Source organism: Nesoenas mayeri (genome assembly GCF_963082525.1).
Source record: "Nesoenas mayeri genome assembly, chromosome: 2".
NCBI classification, from domain to species: domain Eukaryota; kingdom Metazoa; phylum Chordata; class Aves; order Columbiformes; family Columbidae; genus Nesoenas; species Nesoenas mayeri.
This window is the reverse complement of record NC_137543.1, coordinates 76,674,806-76,700,070: the sequence shown is the minus strand read 5'-3', so window position 1 is coordinate 76,700,070 and position 25,265 is coordinate 76,674,806. Positions and strand designations below refer to the sequence as shown.

The following is a 25,265-nucleotide window of genomic DNA, read 5'->3' as shown; positions in this document are numbered from 1 at the left end:
TTTGGAAGAGACCTCTAGAGGTAAACTATCCCAACCCTCTGCACTGAGCAGACCCAGTTCCATGAGGTTGATCAGAACCTTATCCAGTTGAGTTTTGAGTACCTCAAAATATGTAGATTGTGCCAGCAACCTCTTCCAGTGCCTAATCACCTTCATGGTGAAAATGTCTTTCCTTAAATATGCAGTAGCATATATGGGAGCTAACATGTGAAATTTTATTTCCAAATAGAGAAATTTTTCGGAAAAGTCCTTACCACTGATAAGATAAACCTCCTGAGATGTCTATAAATGGGCAAGTGAATCATTTCCTGCACAGGATTAAAGTCTGGATCATTCAAATTCCTGAGAAACCATAAGACACCGGGTCTCAATACCTGAAGTAGGAAATAGAAAACAATATATGAACAGAAAGTTATCTTTGCATTCTTTGTCTTCTATTTTGGACAACACACTGCTGCAGCAAATAAGTTTTAAATATAACAGGGGTATTTGTTCAAAAGGTTCAACAAAATGGTACAGAAATAGAATAAAGGAAGCATTATCATAGTGAAATAGAGAAGCAATAACCAATTATAACCTTAATTTTCAGGTATTAATCAAACTTCAACAACTGAAATGTATTTAGATCCATTTGAAGGCAACACCCATGCTTAAGAACTCTTTGTAAACTAAAAATCTCTAAGCAAAATATACCCTAAATCATCATTTTCCACTGCAGTAACTACCAGTGTGTCACTTTTTAGATAGGCTGAAATCCAATATACACAAAAAACACAGTAGCAGCATAGGATCATTGAATGGTTTGGGTTGGAAGAGACCTTAAGTTCCAACCCCCCTGCCATGGGCAATGACACCTCTCACTAGATCCCACCCAGCCTGGCCTCGAACACTTCCAGGCACGGGGCATCCACAGCTTCTATGGGCAACCCGCTCCAGTGCCTCAGCACCCTCATGGTGAAAAATGTCTTTCTTATCTCTAACCTTAATCTACCCCCTTTCAGTTTAAAGCCATGACCCCTTGTCCTATCATTACATGTCCCTGTAAAATGTCCATCTCCAGCTTTCTTGTAGGTTCCCTTTATGTACTGGAAAGCTGCTATAAGGTCTCCCTGGACCCTTCTCTTCTCCAGGTTGAAGAAGCCCAACTCTCTCAGTCTGTCTTCATAGGAGAGCTTCTCCAGTCGTCTGATCATCTTAGTGGTCTCCTCTGGACTCGGTCCAACAACTCCATGTCTCTCATGTTTGGGGCCCCAGAGCTGGACACAGTACTCCAGGTGGGGTCTCACAAGAACAGAGTAGATGGTGAGAATCATCTCCCTCAAACTGCTGGTCACACTTCTTTTGATGCAACCCAGGATATAGCTGGCTTTCTGGGCTGCAAGTGCACATTGCTGGGTCACGCTGAGCTTCTAATCAACCAATAGCCCCAAGTCCTCCTTCTCTGGGCTGCTGTAAATCTCTTCTCTGCCCAGCCTGTATTTGTGCTTGGGATTACCTTGACCCATGTGCAAAATTCTGCACTTGGCTTTGTTGAACTCTATGAGTTTCACATGGGCCCAACTCTCAAACCTGTTAAAGTCCCTCTAGATGGCATCCCTTCCATCCAGTGTGTTGACTGGATCACACAGATTGGTGTCATTGGCAAACTTGCTGAAGGTACGGTCAGTCCTGCTGTCCATGGCACTGACAGAGATGTTAAACAGTGCTGGTCCCAATACCGACTCCCAAAGAATGCCACTCATCACTGGTCTCCACTTGGACACTAAGCTGTTGACTGCAACTCTTTGAGTGTGACCATCCAGCCAATTTCTTATCCACCGAGTGGGGTCCATCCATCAAATCTCTCCAACTTAGAGACAAGGATGTAATGTGGGACACGGTAAAATGCTTTGCACAAGTCCAGGTAGATCACGTCAGTTGCTCTTCCCTTATCCACTAACGTTGTAACCCCATCGTAGAAAGCCACTACATTTGTCAGGTACGATTTACTCTTAGTGAAGCCATGTTGGCTGTCACCAATCACCTTCTCATTTTCCATATGCCTTAGCACAGTTTCCAGGAGGATCTGCTCTGTGATACTGCTGGGGATGGGGGCGAGACTGACTGGCCCGTAGTTCCCTGGGTCTTCCTTTTTTCCCTTTTCAAAAATGGAGGTTATGTTTCCCCTTTTCCAAGTCAACAGGAACTTCATCAGACTGCCACAACTTCTCAAACCTGATGGATAGTGGCTTAGCAACTTCATCTGGCAGTACCCTTGTGATGCATGGACTTATGGACCTTCAGGTTTCTTAGATGGTCTCCAACGTGATCTTCTCCTACAGTGGACATTCTCCATTCTCTCAAGTCCCTGCCTTTGCCTTCTGCAACTTGGGTGGTGTGGCTGGAGCACTTGCTGGTGAAAACTGAGGCAAAAAGGTAGTTGAGTACCTCAGCTTTCTCCATATCCTGGGTAACCAGGTCTCCTGTTTCCTTCTGGAGAGGGCCCACATTTTCTCCAGTCACCTTTTTATAACCAACACACCTACAGAAGCTTTTCTTGTTGCCCTTGATGTCCCTGGCCGGATTTAATTCTATCAGGGCTTTAGCTTTTCTAACTTGATCCCTGGCTGCTCCCAATAACAGTTTCTCTATATTCCTCCCAGGCTGCTTGTCCTTGCTTCTACCCTCTGTAGGTTTCCTTTTTGAGTCTGAGTTTGTCCAGGAGCTACTTGTTCATTCATATAGGCCTCCTGGTGTTTTGGCCTGACATGCTCTTTGTTGGGATGCATCACTCTTGAGCTTGGAGGAGGTGATCCTTGAATGTTAACCAGCCTTTTTTGGACCCCTCTTCCCTGCAGGGCTTTATCCCATGGTATTCTACCAAGCAGATCACTGAAGAGAACAAAATCTGCTCTCCTGAAGTCCAGGGGAGTGAGCTTGCTGCACTCCTTCCTTGCTGCCTTAAGGATCTTGAGCTTCTCCATTTCACGGTCATTGCAGCCAAAGCTGCCCCTGAACTTCACGTTCCCCACCAGTCCCTCCTTACTGGCAAGTGCAAGGTCCAGGATAGCTTCTCCCCTCATTGGCTTCTCTATCACTTGGAGAAGGAAGTTATCATCAACACATTCCAGGAACCTCCTGGATTACTTATGCCCTGCTGCATTGTCCTTTCAACAGATATCAGGGTGGTTGAAGTCCCTCATGAGGACCAGGGCTTGTGACCATACGGCTGCAATACCCACACATAAAAGATTTAACTAACAGTTCAACACACAAGCTTCTCTTACTATATTACATACCAAACTTGTTCATAAACTTACCTCTCTCAGTAAAAGAATGAAGGATGCAAAATAAAAGACGTAAACCATTCCAACTAACCAGTGCAGAAACATTGTGGTACCTGGGGCAGACTGAAAGCTCAATTCTCTGTCTTTCAAAGTGGCATCAAACATCTCCTAGAAGTAGTAAACAAATATGAATCAAGTTTGACAAACTTACACAGTTACTAATTTCGTTTACCCTGGTTTATATATACTACCAGGCATTTAAATTAAATGCCTGCCTCTTGCTAACACCTAAATAATTACAGCATTTAATTATAAAAGAATGAATAAATTACAATAAGAACAACAAATAAATATCAATTTTTGTTCAATTTATTTTTCTGGCAGAAAGAAGAAGTCAACCCAAACACTAACATACACTACATAAGTTATAAATGAGTTCAAAGTGGCACTGTGATGGAAGCAAATACTATTCCCTCAGGTAAAATTCTATTTCAACTAAGGCTACAAGAAACTAGTTTTCTCCATTTGAAGTTAGTAACTTAGCTTTTTTCTCAGAACAGAAAAACTGTCCTTCTCAATTCCAAGCAAACACAGACTGTATCTTGTTCAAATCAGAAAGAGCTTGGACAACTATTAAAATATCAAGTCATTACTACTTCACATAAGATGGCTACAAAAATAAGTTTATTCAGTACATAAGCCTGCCTTTGAGTAAGTTCATTAGCACAGTGGTCTTGTAAATGCTGTAAAAAGGATTAGGAACTTCCTATTTTCATAACAGCAAGTTAATTTGTATTTACTACCATAAAGGAAAACAAAATTAGCATTAAGCAGTACCTAAAAAATCCTCTCCCTCTGGAAACACGTTTATAAAAACAGAAGAGTGCTGTCAAACTTGTATCAATAACTCTCTTTTCATCAGAACTCTTTTTCCTTTAAATATGAACACCATTAAAAAATACTTTATCCCATTTATTTCCATGCTTACCAAAGAGCATATATCCAACCACCAACCACAGATGAGAGGAAACACACCAATTTCAACCACCACTAACAAGGAAACCTTTAGGGAAAAAAGGTAGAAGACATCTTACTAGTTTAACAGAAATTGCTAAGAAAATTATAATGTTAGCTTAAATTGAGAGGGGTTTTTTTTGCTACACACAAAAAAATAGGATTACCTTGACAACAATATAGCAAACTCCTAATAAACGACGCGATCGCTGGAATTTAACAAGTGCTGCCAAACCCTGAACAGTTTTGTCAAGAAAATGATACTGAAGAATACTTTATAACACAGTTTGATTAAGATGAAACACTATATTATGTGGCTTTCAGCAACAGGAAATTTTATTTAAAAAAAAGTGAAATAGGAAGTATGTATTTTATGCAGGCTATATTTTCAATATTGGCTGTGACTCTCAAAATCACAATCTGATGTGCTGGATAAACCCCTCAAACATGCACCTAAAATAAATGAATGAACAAATAAAAAAATAATAATGCTACCAGCCTCCTTAAATTGAGTGTACAAAAGTTTCTCAAGAAATAAACTGTTGCCTTGAAAAAATCTGCCACAAATAAGCAGGTTTTGAAACTGAAGGCCTACCTTTAATGGTACCTTTCCTTTTCATGCATTCTGAAACAAATTCTCACCTTTCATACATACCTATATTTATGTATCTTTTTGTTTTATTTTAGGAGGCAAAACAGAGACATGCCAATCAACCATTTAACCACATTTAAATGGCACACTGTTATAGTGTGGTCTAAAGTTGAAGTTAGCTTTGTGTAAAACTTAAACCAGGTAACTGATGACAAAAGGATACATGACAAACAATTAGAGTCACTGCTAGTAGAACGTATCCGACTATAGTTGTAATCAGGCCCTCAAAGTGAGATGCTTGAACCTGGAGGGAAAAAAAATAAGGTTAATCAGTCTCTTAAAAGATTATATCTCCTTTGTAAGTAATTAAGATAAATTTAGTTTTTACATATTTTAATAATCCAGTACTTTTTTGATATCTCTGTCAACAGTAGAAAAAGGTACATTTACTGGAAAAGTCTAACAACTACTTTCTTCAAACATTAAACAATCTCCATATATGAAACAAAAAGTGTCACCTCACACAACCACACCACCTCCTAGCTTTCACTACCTATTATTATCAACCATGAGAATTACTGAGTACACAAATTAAAAGTGATACGAGGAATATGATGCTGTTAAGAAACCAAAAACTTATGCATTTTTTTTGTAAAAGGACGAAACTTCACTTGTAATGTAAATAATGGAGGAAGTGGGAAAGACTGAGAGAATGTTTGTAACTATAGATTTTAAAATGTTTGAGAAAAAAATGAGACATACTGGAGGTTACTTTTGTGATCACAAATAAAAGTTGAAGGGTGCTACAAAAGTACTGTAATTAAACAAATAGTGTTAAGTTTGTCATTTTGAAATTATGAAACAGTACTTACGTATTCCTCAAAGCCCAGGCCAACAATGGAGAAGTGACCAATGTGGTATGGACAAAATGCTGCATAATGTAAGCAGAAAGAAGGGGGAAAAAAAAAAAGCCACGAAAGTTGCTAAATGGAGCCTCATTTGCAGGACATGTATTGTAATATGGCAATTATTTTACTTATCCATTTTATGAAAACAACTAAAAAAAAAAATTACTTTCTATGCAAATAGTTGCAAGTGTTATATTTCTATAATTTTACAGACATTGAAAATCAGATCAGAATTCACACTGAAAGACTACAAACAATATAAAACTACACAGAATAAGAGGACAGCTTTCCTTACTAGTTCATCTTGCTGTGTGTAAATTAATTCAATTTCTCAGTCTTATGTACTAAGGCGGTCTCAGTCTCATAGACTGCTGTAAGAACCCATCTGTATATTCACTCCTTCCCATGCACTAGAAAACTTAAGTAGCCGTTTTACGTCTTGGTCAGATGGGACTTGCTTTAGCAAGGTTTCAGTTTTTAGTGCTTTAATTCTTAAGAATATTGTGAAAAATGAAAGCCCTGCAGAAATTTGCAAAGGGAAGAGTATGAGGGGGAAAAAAGACAACACTCCAGTGAAGGGATGGGGAGCAACTGAGAAGTCTTTTACTTTGAATTAATGTACTAAAAACTGTCTTTCCTGAAAACTGACTCCGGCCAATTCTGAGGTCTCAGGAGGTATGAATTAAAACCCACAGCACTTTCCTTATTTTTGGACACCTCTTTATTTGCAACAGGATCAGGTAGTTGTTTGAGCTCACTCTGTGGTCTTCCAACCAAGATACAAAGGACTACAGAATTTAACATGATTTTCCTACAGGATTCAACATTATTTTCCTACAGGAATAGAAGTCAATAGGAAGTGGGCTGCAAAACCACAAAACCAAAACCAAAACAACTAGGAAAAGATTTAGCAGGATTTGTATTACCCTAATCAATGATCAGAAAGTTTCAGTCTATGTCCCTTTCAGATAAATCAGCAGTTACTGGAATCACAAAAATGTCAAAGTGAAGACTTGAGCTCTTCCTGCCCAGTAAAGACAAGGGAAAAAATAACCCCACACTCAAAACTTCAATAGACATCAGACTCATGAGTTTAATTTGTATCTTTTTGACAGAGTGCATTCTTTATCATGTCTTTTAAATAACTTTATTTAAAAGAGAATTTATAATAGATCCCTTTTAATAAAAAGCATGGAGGAGTACAAACTCCTCTGTGAGCACTATGATGAGCTACAGAAAATATGAATTAAGTCAAACTTAATTAACTTGTCCAAGAGAACATCACAAAAGGTTTTCTGGACCAGTAATTAAGGTTTCAAATGCTTTCCCTTCTATCTTCCACAAAGTACCTCCTGTGACATTGGAACTCACCAGGACTTTACTTACAAGTAACTACAGATTTGGCAGTTGTAAATTAAATGGTACTACTTAGTGGAAAAGACACTAAAAATAGGCTTGAGAGGCACAAATTAAATTCCTGCTCACTCGCTTGGGAAAGTAATTTCCCTTCTCTACTTGTTAGATTCCCACTTCTTAAAGTACACTTAGAGCTACTGAAAACACATCTATATTACAACCTTATTATTTATTCTTATTACTCACTTATTGAATTTAAATAAAGAGTTTAGAAATTTCATAACTAATTATCAGAAAGAAATAATTCAAGTATTTCCCAGCTCCGTTTATAACAGTTAATATCTCTTTGTGAGTTAAATATACATGATAATTATTTTATTTTCTTCTGATCTGCTGATTTGTTTCAGTAACTATATGCTCAAACCACTGGTTCAGTACTGCGAGCTCTACCTTGCCAGCAAAAATTTATCTACAGCATGATTTCAATTGTTAAAGCTCAAACTCTTCTGCCAAGAAAGACCGCAAGGAACAAAACCAATCCCTTTCTAAACTGACAATTCAGAGCAAGTGTTGTTGTTACAATAAAAACTAGTACATCTTTTAGTTTTGGCACATGATTGCAGTTAACATCCATCTATTACAGTCATGTAGAAATTCCCAGCTCTTCAAAATTTACTTCACCATCCTTTAGCAACTGGAAATAAAAAGTGTATATAAACATTTTTAAAACAGCTCTCTAATCACTAGCTTTCAGACATACAGTAGGCTACTACACAGCTCTGAGTTGCTTTTAGAGGTGGTGGCATTATGGATCCAGATTACCATGTTTCATACAGAATTAACATTTGACAGGCCAAAAATAAGGCTTTGTTGGCACTAGTAAATACCAGTTTCTTAGTTACTTGGAGTATCTGAAGCTATGGGGCTTCTTATGTGAACTTAAGTTACTATTCTATAAGGAATCTGGTTTCTTTGAATTCCAAAATAGTGGGTTGCTCAACTGGGGCAAGCACAACTGGCTTCCACTTACTTTGGTAAACAAAATTATTTTCTGTGCGTTGGTTGACATCATTATGTTTTTGGTAGATTTCCTACTTTAAAGCTATGCACTTAAAGGAATTAAAATTTTAAAACTAGAAGCAATAAAGATTTATTATATTCCCAGTTCACTTGTGACATCTATTTTTAGATGTCACAACTACTTTTATTCTGAGAGAACAGCCTTAAAATTAACCAGCATTATCACTTCACAAAGAAAGATCTTTTTTAAACCTAAAAGCAAATGATACTTACCAAACACAAGTATGAACAATGTATTTAAAGATACCACCCAAAAGACATGTTCCTGCGAGGAGTATGGGGGAAAGAGGGAGGGAGACGAAATGGAAACAGTATATAAATATCAGTTATTTAAATAAGTGTCTTTACTTTTGTATCTAAACTTCTTATTTCAACTGCCTATTATTACCAGAATTTGCAGGTTTCATGCTAGAGACAAGAAATTTGCTCTAACACAAAGACCAAAACATGCAGAGCAGATTAGGAAAGCATTTGTTTACATTCACGGACATTTACCTAGATAAGAGCACTTGTATTTGCTTTAACACACTTATTTTGTAAAAATAAGCTTCTATTTTAAGAATCAATATAAATAGCTCCACCCTTTAAAACAATTACATGAAATGTATGTGGATATTTGTTATATAAATGAGAAAATGTCCATTTGAACTTTTAACAATTAGACTTTGTCACAAGAAACCCGTTAACAAAACTGACAGCTCTCACTCTAGAAGTGACATGATGTCTCTATTTTTTAATATTACTTTTAGCTAAGACGGACAGCCCTTCAAATAAATTATAACAAAGCCTAGTAGAAGATATGCATTATATATGTAAGAGTTTATCAGGGATATAATCAACATGGGTTCACGCACAGACAATTATTAAAAAGCCAATAGCCTTTTTAGGAGTGCTTTGCTAAATCATAAAGATTTTTGGAACCAATTGAAACAATACATGCTCTACAAGACGGACTGACTATTGTGAAGATTTATTAAAAAAAGTTTAATATGAATATAAATTAAAACAATCTTCAGGAATGGAAAAATTCTAGGGAGGAACAAAAACAAACAGAAACAAACAAAAACCACCAAGACACAAACCAAATCCCAGATCGAGTCAAGAAACATAACCCGAAGATCTTAAGTTTAAAAATCTAGTCTACACTAAAAATTCACTAGTGGTGTTGTGGTGGTATTAGGGCAAATCAAAGAATTCAGCATGAGGACACTATTTTAATCATAACATAAAGAGCAAAAATTAAGGCTAGAGCACATGTATTTTCAGTGTATGCTTTTTTAAAGGGTCTATTTTTTATTTACAGTGGAGTATGTGATCCAAAGTTACTTATGTCTTTTAAGAATTCTTTTTGCCACTTTGTCATTTTGACATTTTTATGACACACACACACAATCCTACCTGTGAAACTCCTAAAAGAGACAGTTTGCTTGAACATGATATCACATGAAAGTCTCTTTAAAGATTATATATCATATGAAATTCAAATAGAATGATGTAATGAAAAAAAAATACAGTTTACTTAATAAAATAAGCCTTCTACAGAAATTCTTGAAATGCAGGATTTCACTTACCAAAAAGACAAGAGATCCATCAAGTCCAAGCATCTGTAAAGTATGAGAATTAATTTGATTTACTAATCAGAAAAAGTAAACAACACGCATCCAAAATAATCCTCATAGAAGCCTCCTTCTCACCAACTTTTAACGGTTGATACAGTCAAAAGCTTTTTTTTATTGCTCAACTAACAGAACCTGGACATAAATTCTTAAAGATTGAGACAGAAATTAAGTTCTTGCTCAACACATTAAACTCAGTTGGTCAAAGGCAGTGACATACATGCAGAATATCTTTTAGTGACTGAACTGTTATTTAAAAACATGCTTAAACAACTCAATATTAAGATACAAGAGCATTTTTTTTGCTTCCTAATTGCAAAGTATCAGTTTATGTTGCACTGAGAAAAGTCAAATGCTAATATTTTACCTTCAATATATAAAAGTAACTAGTAACAGGATAATGTTGCTACACTGTATGCTATTAAGTTTAGAACAAAATTGATACAAAGCTTGGCAATACAGGAAACAAATCCTCCATCACTGCACAGCTGTTACAGGAAGCATCTGCAGAACAGCCAAAACCAGAGTATCTATTTTAAAAAAACCCAAAACAACTCTCCTTTCCCCCTCACTTCAAGGATTTCTTACTATTTCAATCCAGACACTCCTACTCCATGATTAATGCTGTAAAGCACTAAGTTCAAGGCTATTTTGTACCAGGATTTTGCACTAAGTTCCAAGATATCACACATATTTTACAAAGTAAACCCAGATACAAATATTTGTGAAAATTCAGAAAGTTTGCATGCTGTTTTCACAAGATTAAATAGCAGAGAAGCCTATACACTTTTGATACTAAGTGCCAACTAGATGTCTATTGCCTAGGCCAGCAAATAGGATGGGAAATGGTTATGAGAGTTTGCTGAAACTAATTTCTGTATTCATGGAGAGGCATCGAAATATTTTCAGTGAAGAGTGTATCAACAATTCACAGCATGTAAATAGGATTCAGAAATATAAGACTTTCATCTTGAGATACATAGTAGAACGGTTCAGAAACCTGTATTTATGCACACCTTTTTACACTAAATTTCTTTCAGAACTATCTAAGAAATTTTCACTAAATTCAAAACAAAATCAAGACCTGTCCATCACGATGAAAACTGTATTTCTACTCCACTGCAATCAAGGCAACAACTATATCACAGCCTGCATACAGTAGGCTCATACGGCAACTAGCTTTACAATTGCCAGCCATATGCAGTAGCGACACCGGTAAATCACATGTAGCTGCTGCATCTACCTTAATGTAGATTTTGCTGCATGTCGTGAGCTTTGAACTCAGATGCTGGCTACTTCTAAACCAGCTACAAAAAAATGTAGTTCCTGAGTCTCCACACTGCTCTATGATTGCAGTGTACAACATGCACTTTATGCTCTTATTATGAAATTTGTGATCCATAAACAAAACAGAAGCAATGTTCCATTAAAATGCTCCATTGTTTTTTGAGAAATATATTTGTCTTTTGCAAATAAGTAAATAAACTGACAAAAATTTCTGGTCATCTCTTCTTTTTAGTTTAATGTTTTCAAGAACACAAAAATTAAGCATTGAACTATTTATAACACCTATGTGCTCCTCATCTGACCTAGCTTCCTCAATGCAAGGTGCAATTCATTTCTAAACCTGACCCAGTTGAAGATTTCAGAAAAGTCTGTGCTAAAATATGTTTTAAGGTGCTTCTGTATTTCAAATCAAGAGAAATGTTTTTTTGACAGTTAACAAGCAGCATAACAACATTTTGGTTTTAATACAATGACTTTTTTAGGTCACTAAAGCTTAGATAATAGTATCCAAATCTATTCCAAAAGAATTTTAACACATCAGTACTCCAAATCAAATATGAGTCTGAATTATTCAATTCAAGAAAATTATTCTTACTCACTCGCTCCCAAGTAAGCTCTTCTGCTGCTCGATCCCATTCCAAAGCATTCCAGTTCATGTCATCTGAGGAGACAATGGCCATTTTTACAACTGTTAGACTCACCCAAAACAAGATGTATCCACTCCATGCTATGTTTTAAATGAAGAAAGAGACTTAAGTGCATAACATTCAACTCATAACTGTTGATAGCTTTTCAGAAAGCAAACGCTTCAGCACTCAAAAGAAATATATGAAATTTGCAAAAACAAGATAAATGAGCTGAAATGGGAATTTAAACAGCTTCCTTGATTTAAAACAGTTCTATTTTCAACAGTTTCATTTACACTAAAAAAAAGAACTAGAACATTACTGTTTTGAGTCACCTGTTACCTTGTGCTCCATTGTTTGCATCTGCTGCATCTTCTACTACAGCATCTTCTTCATCTTCGTTATCCTCCTCCTCCTCATCTACTTGCTCTTCTTGAATTTCAGGGTTCTCACCTACAACTACATTCTCTGCAGCCTGGTTAGCAGGTTGATCAAGCACAGCATTTTCAACACCTCCATTTACAACAGCCTGAGCCTGCAGAAACAGGATTTAGTAGTCAATTAAGCTGATCACCCTCTCTCTGTATTTTTATCCTGTAAACAGAAGAAACTAACAGTATTTAAAAAAATGTTATTAATGTAGTTTTTTTTGATAAGCATTGAATTTGGGACCACTAAACCTTTTAAAAGAGGAAGAGAAACATTCAGACTTCTTCACAGAGTAGCTGAGGTTGGACAGGGCCTCTAGAGATTGTTTAATCAACCCACCAACCTACTCAAAGCAGGGTCAGCTACGCCAGGTTGCTCTGTTTCCAGTTGACTTTTGAGTAACTCCAGAGATGGAGACTTCACAACCTTACAACCTTGCTCACAACCTTACAATCTCGCTCATCAACATGTTCCAGTAATTGTTCACATTTACAGTAAAAAAAAAAAAAGTTTTAGTTTGGTTTTGTCTAAATGGAATTCTCTATATTTTGAGTCTACTTCCTGTTGTCCTGTCACTTAATACTAGCAATATGACTCTGGCTCGCTTTTCTATACATCCTCCCATCAGGCACTTATACACACTTATATATAGGTCCACCCTGAGCTTTCTCATCTCCAGGCTGAACAGTTCCAGCTCTCTCAGCCCTCCTCATATATCAGATGCTTGAGTCCTTTATTTACTTTTGTTGGGTCTTCACTGCACTCATCCAGTATGTCCATGTCTCTTTTGTACTGGGGGAGCCTAGAACTGGATACAGCACACCAGATGTGGTCTCACCAGTGCTCAATAGAGGGGAAGTCTCTTGATTTTATGAAAACTATCATTATATCAGAAAGATGATAATTCAAAGACAACTCAAGTCACGCATCAAGCTGAGGATCTCTGTCTGTCTTTAAAAAAATTACATTTCTTAACAAAAGATAACAAAACTCTAATTATTTCTCACCTATGCACATATTGCTTTTATCATCTCTTCTCCTGCCCAAGAGGCTCCTGTAAGCACTAAAGGGGTGCATGTGTGTTGGGAGATGGGGGGCGGGCAGAGAAGTTTCAATTTCAGAGGTTTCAACAAAACCTCCAGCTGCTTTGAGAATAGTGAATTGTTACCTCATGAACTACTGAAATACTTATGAAAAAGACAACACAAAAGCAACCTGCATCTTAATGGATTGTGGCCGACAACTCTTAAAAAAGTGTAAAGATAGAGATATAAGAATCTAAATAATGTTACTTTCCAAAAATTATCGTATAACAAAACCATTAATATTCCATTTTACAGAACTTCAAAAATATAGCAGTGTTGTCATTGAGTTTATAGAGGAACACACGTTCAACTTCAGCTAATACAGGTACCTTGCAGTAAAATAACATTACTGTTGGGTTCTAATAATGTATTAATTCACAAAAAACCTACATTTTCTAAATTTATCATGAACTACTGAGCAGTTAAGTTTTACCTCATTTTGTTGACCAACACCATTGAGTGGCTGTTGCTGATTTTGTTCCAACCACTGTGGTGCTCCTCCGTGAACAATCTGTTCACGTAACCACACAAGGCTGATAAATGCACACAGAGTGCATGTGACCACAAAACAGCCCTGCAAACAGTCAGCCAGTAAGTTCTCCCTGTTAAAGAAAGAAAAACACATCAATGACAAATATATTTTGCTAATAAGACTAAACTTAGTCATCGTTAACTACCACAAACAGACCCTCCTAGTCCAAACTGACATATAAACTAGTATTTGTGCCAAAAGCTAAATTTATGTGTCTAGGTAAAGAAAGTATCTAGACATAACTTTTATTTGATTTTTAAAAAATCTCTTCAAAGAAGGTTTCTCTTAGGAAGGCTGTATGTACCCGCGTACAAATGGTTTAAAGTGCCAAGATAAACACTGATTTGGAAAATATTTTATTTCCCTCTGGTTTGGTTTGTGAAATTGCTACTGTTTAAATATAAATATTCCTGCAAAACAGGATCTGACTCAATATGAAGAAAAACTTCAGGAGTGGTTCAGGAAACACAATCTTTAAGAATAACAGAAACACAATAGTCACTAAGTAAATTATTTGCTATATTAAAAAGCCTCTTTAAATGCCTAGATGCACAACATCCAGTACACTGAAATATTTTACCTGCTGAGCTACCCTAACCAAAAGAATGGAACTGCAGGGTTCACCTTTGACTGCTCTACATTTTGGCTAGTCTTTTACCCCAGGTATTATCTCCATAGTTTCAAAATCCTAATCTATCAAGTCATACTGTAAAGCAGCAGCAAAACGAAGTTCAGCTAGCCACCTGAAATGAGGTTTTCATGCAATACAAGAGGTACTTAAATTGACTTAAGCAACCCTCATCCCTAATTCCAGGTACCTCCTCCCACTTGTTTCCACCCTTGTAATACTCTTGACCACAGTGAATTTGCCCAGGAAACTAACCAACTACACTGTGTTCTTTAAAATAAGTAAAAATTATGCCACCATAGTCCTCTGCCATCCCCAAAGTAGTACCGATCTGGCTTCATGCAGCCCCACAAACACTTGTGTCTGCAGAGCACAGTGTGTGCCATGGGGACAGGACATCCAAAATGAAAAGATGACACAAGATGCTATTGAAATTTACTCTGTCAAAGAAATAAATGTCAAAGCACAGCTTCACATGTCATTAAAATCTGATACATACTTGAGTCCTTTATTCTCTCCCTAGACTGTAAAAGGCATGAGAAGAGGTGCCCTAGGTTCAGTTGTTTCAGATTCTTCTCAGAAAAATAAAATTACACTTACTGGGAGATAACAGGAAAAATACTGTTATTAATCTCAAGAAAGCATGTCTCTCTGTTAACAAAAAACAATTAAATACCACAACCTGATGTCTCAAATCAAATAGCCCAACTGAGATAACTTAGCCGAACTGCACAGGAAGTAAATTCAAAATTTGCTTCATGTGCAACTGATTCTGCTCAAACTGACTTTCAGTTCCTCAGGTTCAAGATAGTGAAAAAAGTAAGAACCAGCCCGAAACTCTGTCGTGTTCATATTTACTGATTCTTAAAGTAAAATTGATTTAGAAAAGACAAAACCAGACAGCATTCAATAGATTTTAATGTTTCAATCAACATATACTAAGTGTCAGTTAGAAGGCAAGCCAATAAAAAAAAAAATCCCTATCACTTAAGAGACTCAAGATGGATATAATTAAATTACAAAATAAAACAAACGTAACGAATCAAACAGAACATGATATTAACATTATTGGCAATATATAGTAATATTCTACTATGTGGCATCTGATTTAAACTATAGGATTTTTTTGTTATTATTATTAAGTGTAATTTTGCAGTGTAAGTTTTCTTCAGATCAAATACAAATCTTCATTAACCACGTCCCATTTTGTAAAGTGAGTTTTCCAACTCCAAAAATCCTGAATAACAGAACTTCATCTAATACTGGTGGCCATACCTCTCATTATGCAAAGAGTAACAGGCAGCTGCTCATGTAAGATGACGGAAGATAACAAGCAGAACCAGAAGAAAGGGACACTATGTTCCAAAGCAACCATTTTCACAGTAATCTGACTAGAAATGTTATTTGTATCAAACTGTTCAAGTACTTACGTTGACAGAATATCTAATGGCAGTGTCAGTAGTGAGCTCACAGAGCCAGTAAACAAGCACTTGTAGATACGACCTGCATGAAGAAACAGAAGTGTGGTATAAATTCAAATTTTGTTGTAGTCTCACTTGAAAAGGAGCATAGGGTACCTCTTTTCACTTGGTGTCCTAACTAAATTTATGACATAGAAAAAAATCTCAACTTTCAGTGAACTAACAGAACTCAAGACCATACACAACCATATAGAACAAAGCTGTATTTATCTCAACTTTCCTAATAAAGAATACATTTGTGTAAGAATTGCCATACTAGGTTAGACACAAGACTCATCTAGACCTGTCTCCAGCACTGGCACACCAACGGATGCCTAAGGAACAATACGGAAACACGTTAAAGATACTTGCAGCAATACTTCCTCAGTACATTCTCATTTCCTTCATGCAAAACAGCTCAGATCCTGTGCCACAATATCTCAGTGTTTATTAATCCTTGATGGAATTTTTCCCCCCATTAATTTGTTAAATTACTTTGAACCTGTATAAACTTTTGGTATTATGAGTCTCACCATTTCATTAGCTGTTTTAAATAATTGTTTTATGGATGACTACCTGAGGCTAGTTAATGGTAGCTTTTTACCACAATTCTTCAGTCAAATAATCTTAAAAGTAGGTCATCAGGGTATATAGTCTACTTCAAAAAATTAGGTTCAGATCCATAGGAGGATGACACAGATGCTCAGAACAGGGTGAGGGAAGAATGAAAGCACTCATCCCCAGAAATGCAATTCTTAAGATTCTCATTGCACCCTTTAGACAGGCATAGGTACCCACGCATATACTGGCACACTACTGTTTCTGTGACCTAGAATAAATAGCTCAGTTTTTACCTCTTGGTTCAACCTGTTTGGAACATACAGAAAGTTTCTGTTTCTACATCTCTCATGAACCAATCCACCAGAAATGCCCTGAAGGTCTATTGTTTATGCTCACCTTTTATATAAGACATAATATAGCACTTGGAGGAAGTTAACACATCCTCAGTGCAATCCACCCCTCCTACTGAAGTTCTGACTTTGGACGGAAAATAATACAAAATAACAATGCAAAATTAAAAGGTCTAGAGTAAGACAGAACACAAGAGAGACAATGGCTGTATTTGATCTAATGAAAATGTTCAGTCTCATTGTAGTCAGTACTACTGATACATTTTTTACTGAACAATCACTGAATCAAATTTAGCAAGATGATACTGATCCTCTGCTTCCAGGGAGTTTCAATAGTCTGCCTACCATCTAGCTGCACGGCAGGGGAACTTCAAAGAGGCTAGATATTGCTGTGACCTTTGCCAAGCAGAAAAGGTCAAAGAACACAAGCCTTATACTTCCAATTACCCTACACTGGAAGGAAACCCTTGGAAATCCCTGCGAGATTTTATGGAATAGGAAGGGGATTTTATTACACAAAACCCCTACACAAACTGATCTCTAAGCAATATATTTTCCCTCACAGATTTCACTTGCTCACTCGCACACAAACACTAACACATGTATGTTCAAGTGGTCTGGACAGGATCACTTGTGGATAAGACTGAAGACAAAGGATACTAGCTAGTAAATCCTCGTTATATGTCTTGGATTCTTCTTGATTTGCATTTATGAACTGATTTTAGACTTGCCCTTCATACTTTTAATGAGTGGATGCCATTTGGAATCCTTGCCTCATGGTTTTGTTTCACCCCTCTTGAGTCTGAAGCAAAATTCAGAGCTCTCCTGTTTTCCTTATCTGTATACCTTAAAACTCCAGTCTTGTTTTTCATTTTCTTGACACCTTTAGTCTGTCTGTTTTACCTCTTGATTTGAATGAAATAACATATACAGAGCTCTTTGGCAACCAGCAAACACTCCTTATAGCTCTTCTGCTGGTTCTTCTGGTGCTCACATAAGCAATTCCATTCATACTTACTCATGCCAGTTTAAGTAGATCTATTACACAACCCCACAATTTTAACTGCTACATAATTACATGAAACATATATAAACCATTCTCTTCAGCTTTGTTGTGGTGGGGTTTTGTTTGTCTGTGTTTGTTTGGTTTTAATGGCAACTGAATCATTCCAGAGAAGTACATTCATGGGCTGTATCAGTGTGTGAACAGTAGATTTTTAAAACTGGAGATAAACGAGGTACTTCAGACAACTCTCACTATAGGATTTCCTACTGCCTTAGTATACACACTCACCTTACTCAGTGTGTATGTCTCTCTCTTACTCTGTGTACTGTGCAAGTATCTTGTGTATTTCACTCTACAAACCATTCAGCTAAATACAATTATCACAGAGAATAAAATCACTTTGGATTAAATTGGCCCAATTAATCCTACTTCTCTGAACAGATTGTAGAAAATTGCATAACTGGCTTTTTTCATCCACTAATGTAAATATGCTTTGTGCTAACAGGATACTAACAGCATAACAGAGCCTGCTGGGATTATGCTGAGGGTGTGCACAGAGAGAGAAATTCCTTTTACTCAACCATATAAGATGGGTATGCAATAATGAAGTCAAATTACCAGAAAAAGACTGTAGAATTTATCCTACAATGGGATAACTGCATGACTAGCACATTATTCCAGAGGACAGATTTGTTCAAACATACATCAAAGAGATGGTACATCTGACAAGTTTTTTTTATGCTGCACCTTTTTCTTTCAGAAATAAAATAATGAGAATACTACTTCTTTGTGAAGTCAGTCACACACAATATGACAGAAATGGGGAAGGCAAAAGACGACAATAAAAAGTATGTAAACGTTACAGAAAAGTAAAGATTACATTAAAGGCTTCTAATGTAAGAAAACAAGACCTATACAAAATCACATCCAAGAGACAGATTCTGACAAATTTCAAAAGTAAATGGATTTTTCAAGGTTTGCTAGACTGAATGGTTCAATCATGTTGGATATCTTCCTGTGCAAATACACCACCCTTCACAATACATTAATTCTTAAAGGAATACATAAACAGGGGTACATGTGCAATGTTAGAGATAGAAATCAAGACAATGTAAAAAAAAAAAAAAGTCACTCATAAATCAAAATCATAAGTCAATTACATTGGCTTAGTAAACAAGTATTAAAAACCAAAAATAACATTTGTTAAAAAAAAAAAAAAGGTTTAGATAACCAAGTTATAGGTGGTGACTTCTTGCAATACTTCAGTATTACTGAAGAGCCAGCATCAGGTTTTCAGACAATTATGAAACATAATTCCCTTAATTAATCTGTTGAATATGATTTTGTTGTCCTTCAGAAGTTTAGTAAGAAAACTGTATGTGATTCACATTTTGAAAGACAACACTGGAAAGCCAAGTTTTATTCTAAAAACCAAATGAAGAAATTCACAGTATGTTTTAAGGCAGAGCAGTTTGTAAACCTTGTTTAATCCATGCCCAGAAAAGCTCTTGCACAGGAAGAACAGACTGTAGAAACAGGATCACTTTTTTACAGTTGATGCCAGTACTGCGCTATCCTCAAACTAAGTCAGTGGCAGCTACAAATAAAAGCACAAAATACACTGAGAAACTGTCTAGGGAGACACATCTACTGTCTCCCTGCTCTTTTGTTCAATGGGTATATTACTTTGTAAAGATGCATTTCCAATTATTGCCTCGACTGAACGCTGTAACCCTTTTGTCTTTCTTCATCTGCTCTGTATTTTAGCTTGTTGAAACATCAATGGTTCTCTTTTTGTTTGTATTTGAAACATGAATTTCAAACGGCATACTACAGTAACTTAAATGTGAGCTCTCTTCTTCTGTTAAATTCCTTTACTACTTATAGGCCTTTGTTTAAGATTTTTTTAAAGAAGAGTTTTACTAATCAGTTTATGTACGACTGTAAAATAATTTCATTTTTCATACTAAAAAAAAATTGCACTTCCATTTATAGATGGTCAGAAAAACCAGGACAATTCTCCTATCCAAGTATTAATAAACGTACCAAGAAAACCCTTCTATGTAGATGTTAAAGAAGATAATTGATAAGAGGCATTTTGTTGGAATAAGAAGTTTAAAAGCTCTTTTATGTATTTTCTCCTATCTCTTACCACCTTCCTGCATCGCACCACTGGCTTAGGACTTGAATAGTTAGAAATTCTGAGTGCAAATAAGGGAATGATTTTGAATTTATGATTACTCTGTCTAAATAAATGAACAATGGTCTCACAAAACTTTGTTGCAGGAAGTGGCATATAGTGCGTATAAGAGTATTACAGTACAAAAAAATAATACTTACATGCAGTAAGAGGTACTACTCCCAACCATGCAAAGGCCACAAGTGTATAATGAAACCAGTATCGTATTGCTGTGCCAATACTCGTAACCAGTCCAGCAAAGATGTCTTGGATTGGAAGCCGTGAAGGCATATCTGGGGAATAAACTGTGTAGAAAAGACACTTATGAAACAGTTCTTCCTTTAAATAAGCCTTTATGTAACAGTCCTGCCAACTACAAAATGTTTGTATTTGGCAAAAGCTTACTAGAAGAACAAGCATATTTTACAGACTCCCAAGAGATGACCCCAAACAAATAACAAAAAAACCTTCACATGACACATTTGTTACATTGTGTACTGAGTGGAAAGGAAAACTTAATAAATTCCGAGCTAGTTGTTGACTTAGAGAACTTTTCTTTATAGCTTTATTTATCAGCTCTAAACTCTGATTATCTCAAAATAAGCTCAAGCCTGCAAGAAAGAGCAGATTCTAAATTCAGCAGCCCTCCCACTCAGTACTACCTCAAGGATATCCCTGAGTGTTATTTATAAACCCAGTTCAAGGAAAGAGCACAAGGAACAAGAGCAATCAGCAGTTTTGCATACTGTCAATTTGTTTGTGCTGGATAATTTAGATTCCACTTGCTCTCCAACAGCACACACACACACACATAAACACACAAAACAAACAAACAAAACACCACTAGCAAGCAAACAAACAAAAAACCCTCAAAACAAATTGGCAAAATGAAAGCACCATGGACTGGAAAACTGAAGGAAACTGATTAAGTATCTACAGACATTGAAATTTACAGAATGACTTTTACTTTCAATAGGTATCTATTTCATACCACGCAATATTTATTTTAAGGTTACTCCTATTACAGAACATAATGCAAATCTCTCAGCCTGTACAGACATTTTCATAATAGTTCTTGACTTTTTAAATTCAACATCTATATATTACATAAACCTCTTTCTACTCAAAAGCCAAGAAGAAAACGTGAAAGGGCTGCTTCTTTTGCAAACAACTACAAAAGATCTATCTCTAATAATTTCATTACATTTAGTTAGCTTCTACACTCTTATATGGATGCCAAGAAGTCATAATGCACAGTAACTATAACAGACTTGAATAAAGAAGACAGATAAACTACAGTTAGGAGCTGCAAAAACATCACTGCTTGCATGTTTAATGGTTATGTTGGAAACAGCTGAGCTTGCAGATTTTATCACATTTAATTAATGGACTATTTTTAAAAACATCACATACTTTTAAGTACATAAGGAAATCCGGTTTTTGTAAGAAGCACTAGAGAAAAGTTTTCCTTCCCTCTCATGGACAATCCTTTGACTTAAAAATCTGAGAAATACTGCTTCATGCAATCTACCTGCATTCCCCCTTTTGTCTAATTAACATCTCTTCTACCTTTACCTGTATTCCTAATCATCCTTTTACTAATCTCAGAGACTCCTTTTCTCCTCTATTGGAGAAAAAACCCTCTTTTTTTTGTAAAGAGAAAAGTAGTATCAAAATGCAGAAGTAGTCAGAGAATGTGGAGAGTTCAGTGCATTTAAACAAGGTGTGGATTATATTTGACACAAAGTAACAACAAAACAGTAACCATAAGAAAACAGTAAATGGTTTTAAATTTCAAAAGATTCTTAGTTGTCAGGTATCTGGCAAGGAACTGGAATTTGTAAAACAAAGGACTGAAAATATGACACTAGGGAAATGCAGCTGTGAGAACACAGAGCAGTAAATTGAAAGCAGGACATAAACATACTTTGACGCTGTCTACCAATTTACAATTTTCTTATTACAGAAACAGATTTTGTACACTATTTGGTAGTACCATAGAAAATGCCACCTGACGCCCTACTAAAGATATCTCAGCTCACACTGAACAAACATTGTGGAAAATTATCAGAGGAAACAAGTAAACCTTTGTTAAGGGTGCTAGAAGAATACTTAAGAGTGTATTTGTTACACATGGTATCACTCTGACAAAACTGAACTCAGTAGATACTTTGAAGCTTGTATTTTTCCATTTTCAAAAAATGTATTTTGATCAACACTTTGGAACCACAACAGAGGTTATAAAGAAAACATTAATGACTGATTTGTTAGGGGAAGCTGGGACAGTTTAAAGGTTTGGTTTTTTGTTTTTTTGTTTTTTTTTTTAAAATCATCCTTCTGGAATTACTGAACACTCACACAGGGAACTGTAAAAAAGGATGCCCATCATAACTCAGTAAAGCTGAAGTGGTTACAAATATTAGCACCTCTACATACTCATTTTTCTAAAATCTTTAAGATTACAACTGAACAGTCGAATAAATGCACAATGTAGCTATTACTCAGAGAAGACAAGTTACATCCATCAGATTTTATCAATTTTGTGACTTTTGATGAGTTCAGAAGCTGGGGTGGGGCAAGACTGCTGTTTTTCCTCTGCTTTGCCCCACCTCTAAATATGTAAAGCTTTTACCACTCGAAGCTTTATACCTTGATGACAAGATAAAGCCCTTCTATGTCCTACAACATTCGGGTGGGTGAAAGGCAAAAATTCCTAGCATGACAGGAACCCCTGGTGCACAAGCACACTGCAGCACTCATAGCTAATCCCCCCACTTGCGTCTGTCACCATTGCATCCGACTGCCATTTTGTCTCCACATTCCACCTTTTTCATCCATACCCCGCTACCACTGTGATGTTGGAGACTTTGACCCCTGTCACTGCAGTAAACCTCCTCGTCATTCCCTTTCGCACACGTGCCTTCCTTATCCTTCCTCCATCCCTTAATTCCCATCCTGGTCATCTTTCCTAACTCAGTTTGAGAAACTGATTTCCTGCATTATTTACTACAGTTTCTCCAAATAAAAATCTCTCTACTAGAGGCCAATTAAATTTTCCCTCTCCTGGAAAAAATAAGGAAGAAAGCAGACAGCAATGATGACTTGTTTTCAGGGAAACAGTTTGCTGACAAAAAAATATCCAGAACAGGAAAGTGGGGGGGAAAAAAAAAGTTCCCAGTGCTCTGGCTTACCAAAGTGATACCTTTAAGCTTATTACAGGAAGCTTTCTCATCATTCCCATTTCCTCAGAGGCTTTTTAATACAAACATCACACAACTGTACTTTGACAAACACAATAGGGACAATCTGCTGAACCTGAATGCTATAATTCCCACCAAACTTAAGAAGAAATAAAACAAACTAACACTTTTAATTTATCCTCTCTTTCCCAGCCTTTTCAAAGTACCAAAGCTTAACGTAAATGAAAACTATACTGCCTACACAATTTCCCTTGGAAGAAGATAGGAGAGGTATTTAGTCATGACACGGGCAGTACAGAAAGGAGCTTTGATCAGAGCGGTATCTGAGCAACAACAGGGGCTTTTTTAATACCTGTATGTTCTGACAATGTAATATATAATGACAATTATAAAAATTAGTAAACCTGTATAGTTTCAGACTTCGCTTTTGTTGCTTGTATTAAAAAAAAAAAAAAAAAGTAGGAGAAAAAAACAGCAGCAACATCAGGAGCACTGGCACTCTCTGTAGCTGCAAAATGCCAGCTGCACAACAGAAAAAACCCAAACAATACAGAGAGACCACCAAGCTCTTCCCAAACCCAAAACTCTCTTGCTCCTCTTTCCTGTCACATATTGGCAGTAGAATCCCTGTACAAATCCACTTCCAACCAGCAATGTGTAACTGGTCCCAAAGCAACGGTCCAAGGCTTTCTCTGTCTTCTAAGGGCTTATTCCCAATAAATTAAAACAGGTTGTACAGGTTTAAATATGTTTATCTTCCTCATTTATGGCTACTTCTGGCACAAGGTAAAAAGTAGATAAAAAGAGAAGCCAGATATACAATCATTATGAAGTAGTATAAAATACAACGGAAAGCTATCTGTAGCTTTCATGTTATTGGCCATTTTCATTTTAAAAATGCTATTCTTCCCCAAAAAAGAAATAAAAATCCTGAATGTATTTTTCCTTACAGATTATACTATACAGATTACACCTACGGATTTCAGATTTCACTCCCACAAGTCCCTTCATATAGTGCACCATCTTTTCACTGAGAGAAGCAGAGCTGCAGAAAGACACTAGAAACAGCCTTCTGATGTGCTATATCAAAAAACTCCTACCAATAATTATTATGAAGGCTCAAATTTTTTTAATAGTCTTATTTTGCTCCACAGCTATCACAATGCAACTGTATCCTATTTCATTTCTCACTCTCTCCCTATTCAAGTCAGCCTAGTGTGGAAGAAACCAGAACACCTACCTTCGGTTAGGTAAAACTGTCATTTAGCCTACTTCACAGAACTTTCACACTTACAGTCCTCTTACCCATAGATTTTCTATTGACTATTACACTTCCAAGCCATTTATATGCCACCTCAATCATCTTTGTGCACTGATCATGAATTAAGACTATGTAACTATGTAACTCATAAGTAAAAACCCTGTGTTTTGTATCTCATGGGTTAAAGCACTGGTTTGGTAAAATAGGAGTTGTGGGTTATTCTTTAGGTTGGACTAACGATCTTCCAAAGACCCTTCCAACCCAAACCATTCCATATTTCTACATTTTATACTCTTGAGACTTACATAGACTTTGCTCCAGACTGCTAAGATAAAAGGAGAAAAGAACCATCCATTCTCATGTAAGCCACAGGTCTAACAAAACATGGAATTACACTCATACATAACTGAATTGCATGTTAATTCTGCACCCTGGAGCTGGCAGCATGCATGTTGAATTCTGTGCCAGCATGTCGTATTTTGTTTCAGAAGTTTGCCTTTCCAAAATAGACTTTCTAGAAATGCTGAAGCTATGGACCACCATGTTAAAGTTTGTCAAAATAAACAGGTAAGAAAACTAGCCCATTCAATAAAATCTTATTTACTTGGAATGACGAGCCCAACAAAATGGGTCACTCACTTTAATATAATTACATGTTTCTTACAGATAATTGTGTACAAAATTAAAGATCCAAAAGTTTGGAACTTAATAAACTAAGCATTACTACAAACAACATGCAATTATTAAGTGATGTGTTTTGCACAAGTTACTTAAAACGTGAACATATAATATTTTACAATTATGTCAGTGATACTCGTCTTTCTTCACC

At 36.3% G+C, this 25,265-nt stretch overlaps 1 protein-coding gene across 2 annotated transcripts in view; it reads right to left on the bottom strand.

Moving 5' to 3' along the window:
- Positions 1-25,265, bottom strand: part of MARCHF6 (membrane associated ring-CH-type finger 6) — a 54,646-nt gene that overhangs the window by 19,745 nt on the left and 9,636 nt on the right. For both annotated transcript variants that reach the window (XM_080338524.1, XM_080338525.1), the window contains exons 4-16: positions 20,137-20,280; positions 15,850-15,922; positions 13,693-13,861; positions 12,088-12,280; positions 11,719-11,780; positions 9,788-9,820; positions 8,430-8,481; positions 5,745-5,803; positions 5,096-5,176; positions 4,448-4,516; positions 4,255-4,329; positions 3,300-3,434; positions 255-374 (exon numbers count right to left, since the gene is read on the bottom strand). In XM_080338524.1, the coding sequence (XP_080194650.1) occupies positions 255-374; positions 3,300-3,434; positions 4,255-4,329; positions 4,448-4,516; positions 5,096-5,176; positions 5,745-5,803; positions 8,430-8,481; positions 9,788-9,820; positions 11,719-11,780; positions 12,088-12,280; positions 13,693-13,861; positions 15,850-15,922; positions 20,137-20,280 (1,265 nt within the window). The remainder of the gene's footprint in view (positions 1-254; positions 375-3,299; positions 3,435-4,254; positions 4,330-4,447; positions 4,517-5,095; positions 5,177-5,744; positions 5,804-8,429; positions 8,482-9,787; positions 9,821-11,718; positions 11,781-12,087; positions 12,281-13,692; positions 13,862-15,849; positions 15,923-20,136; positions 20,281-25,265) is intronic.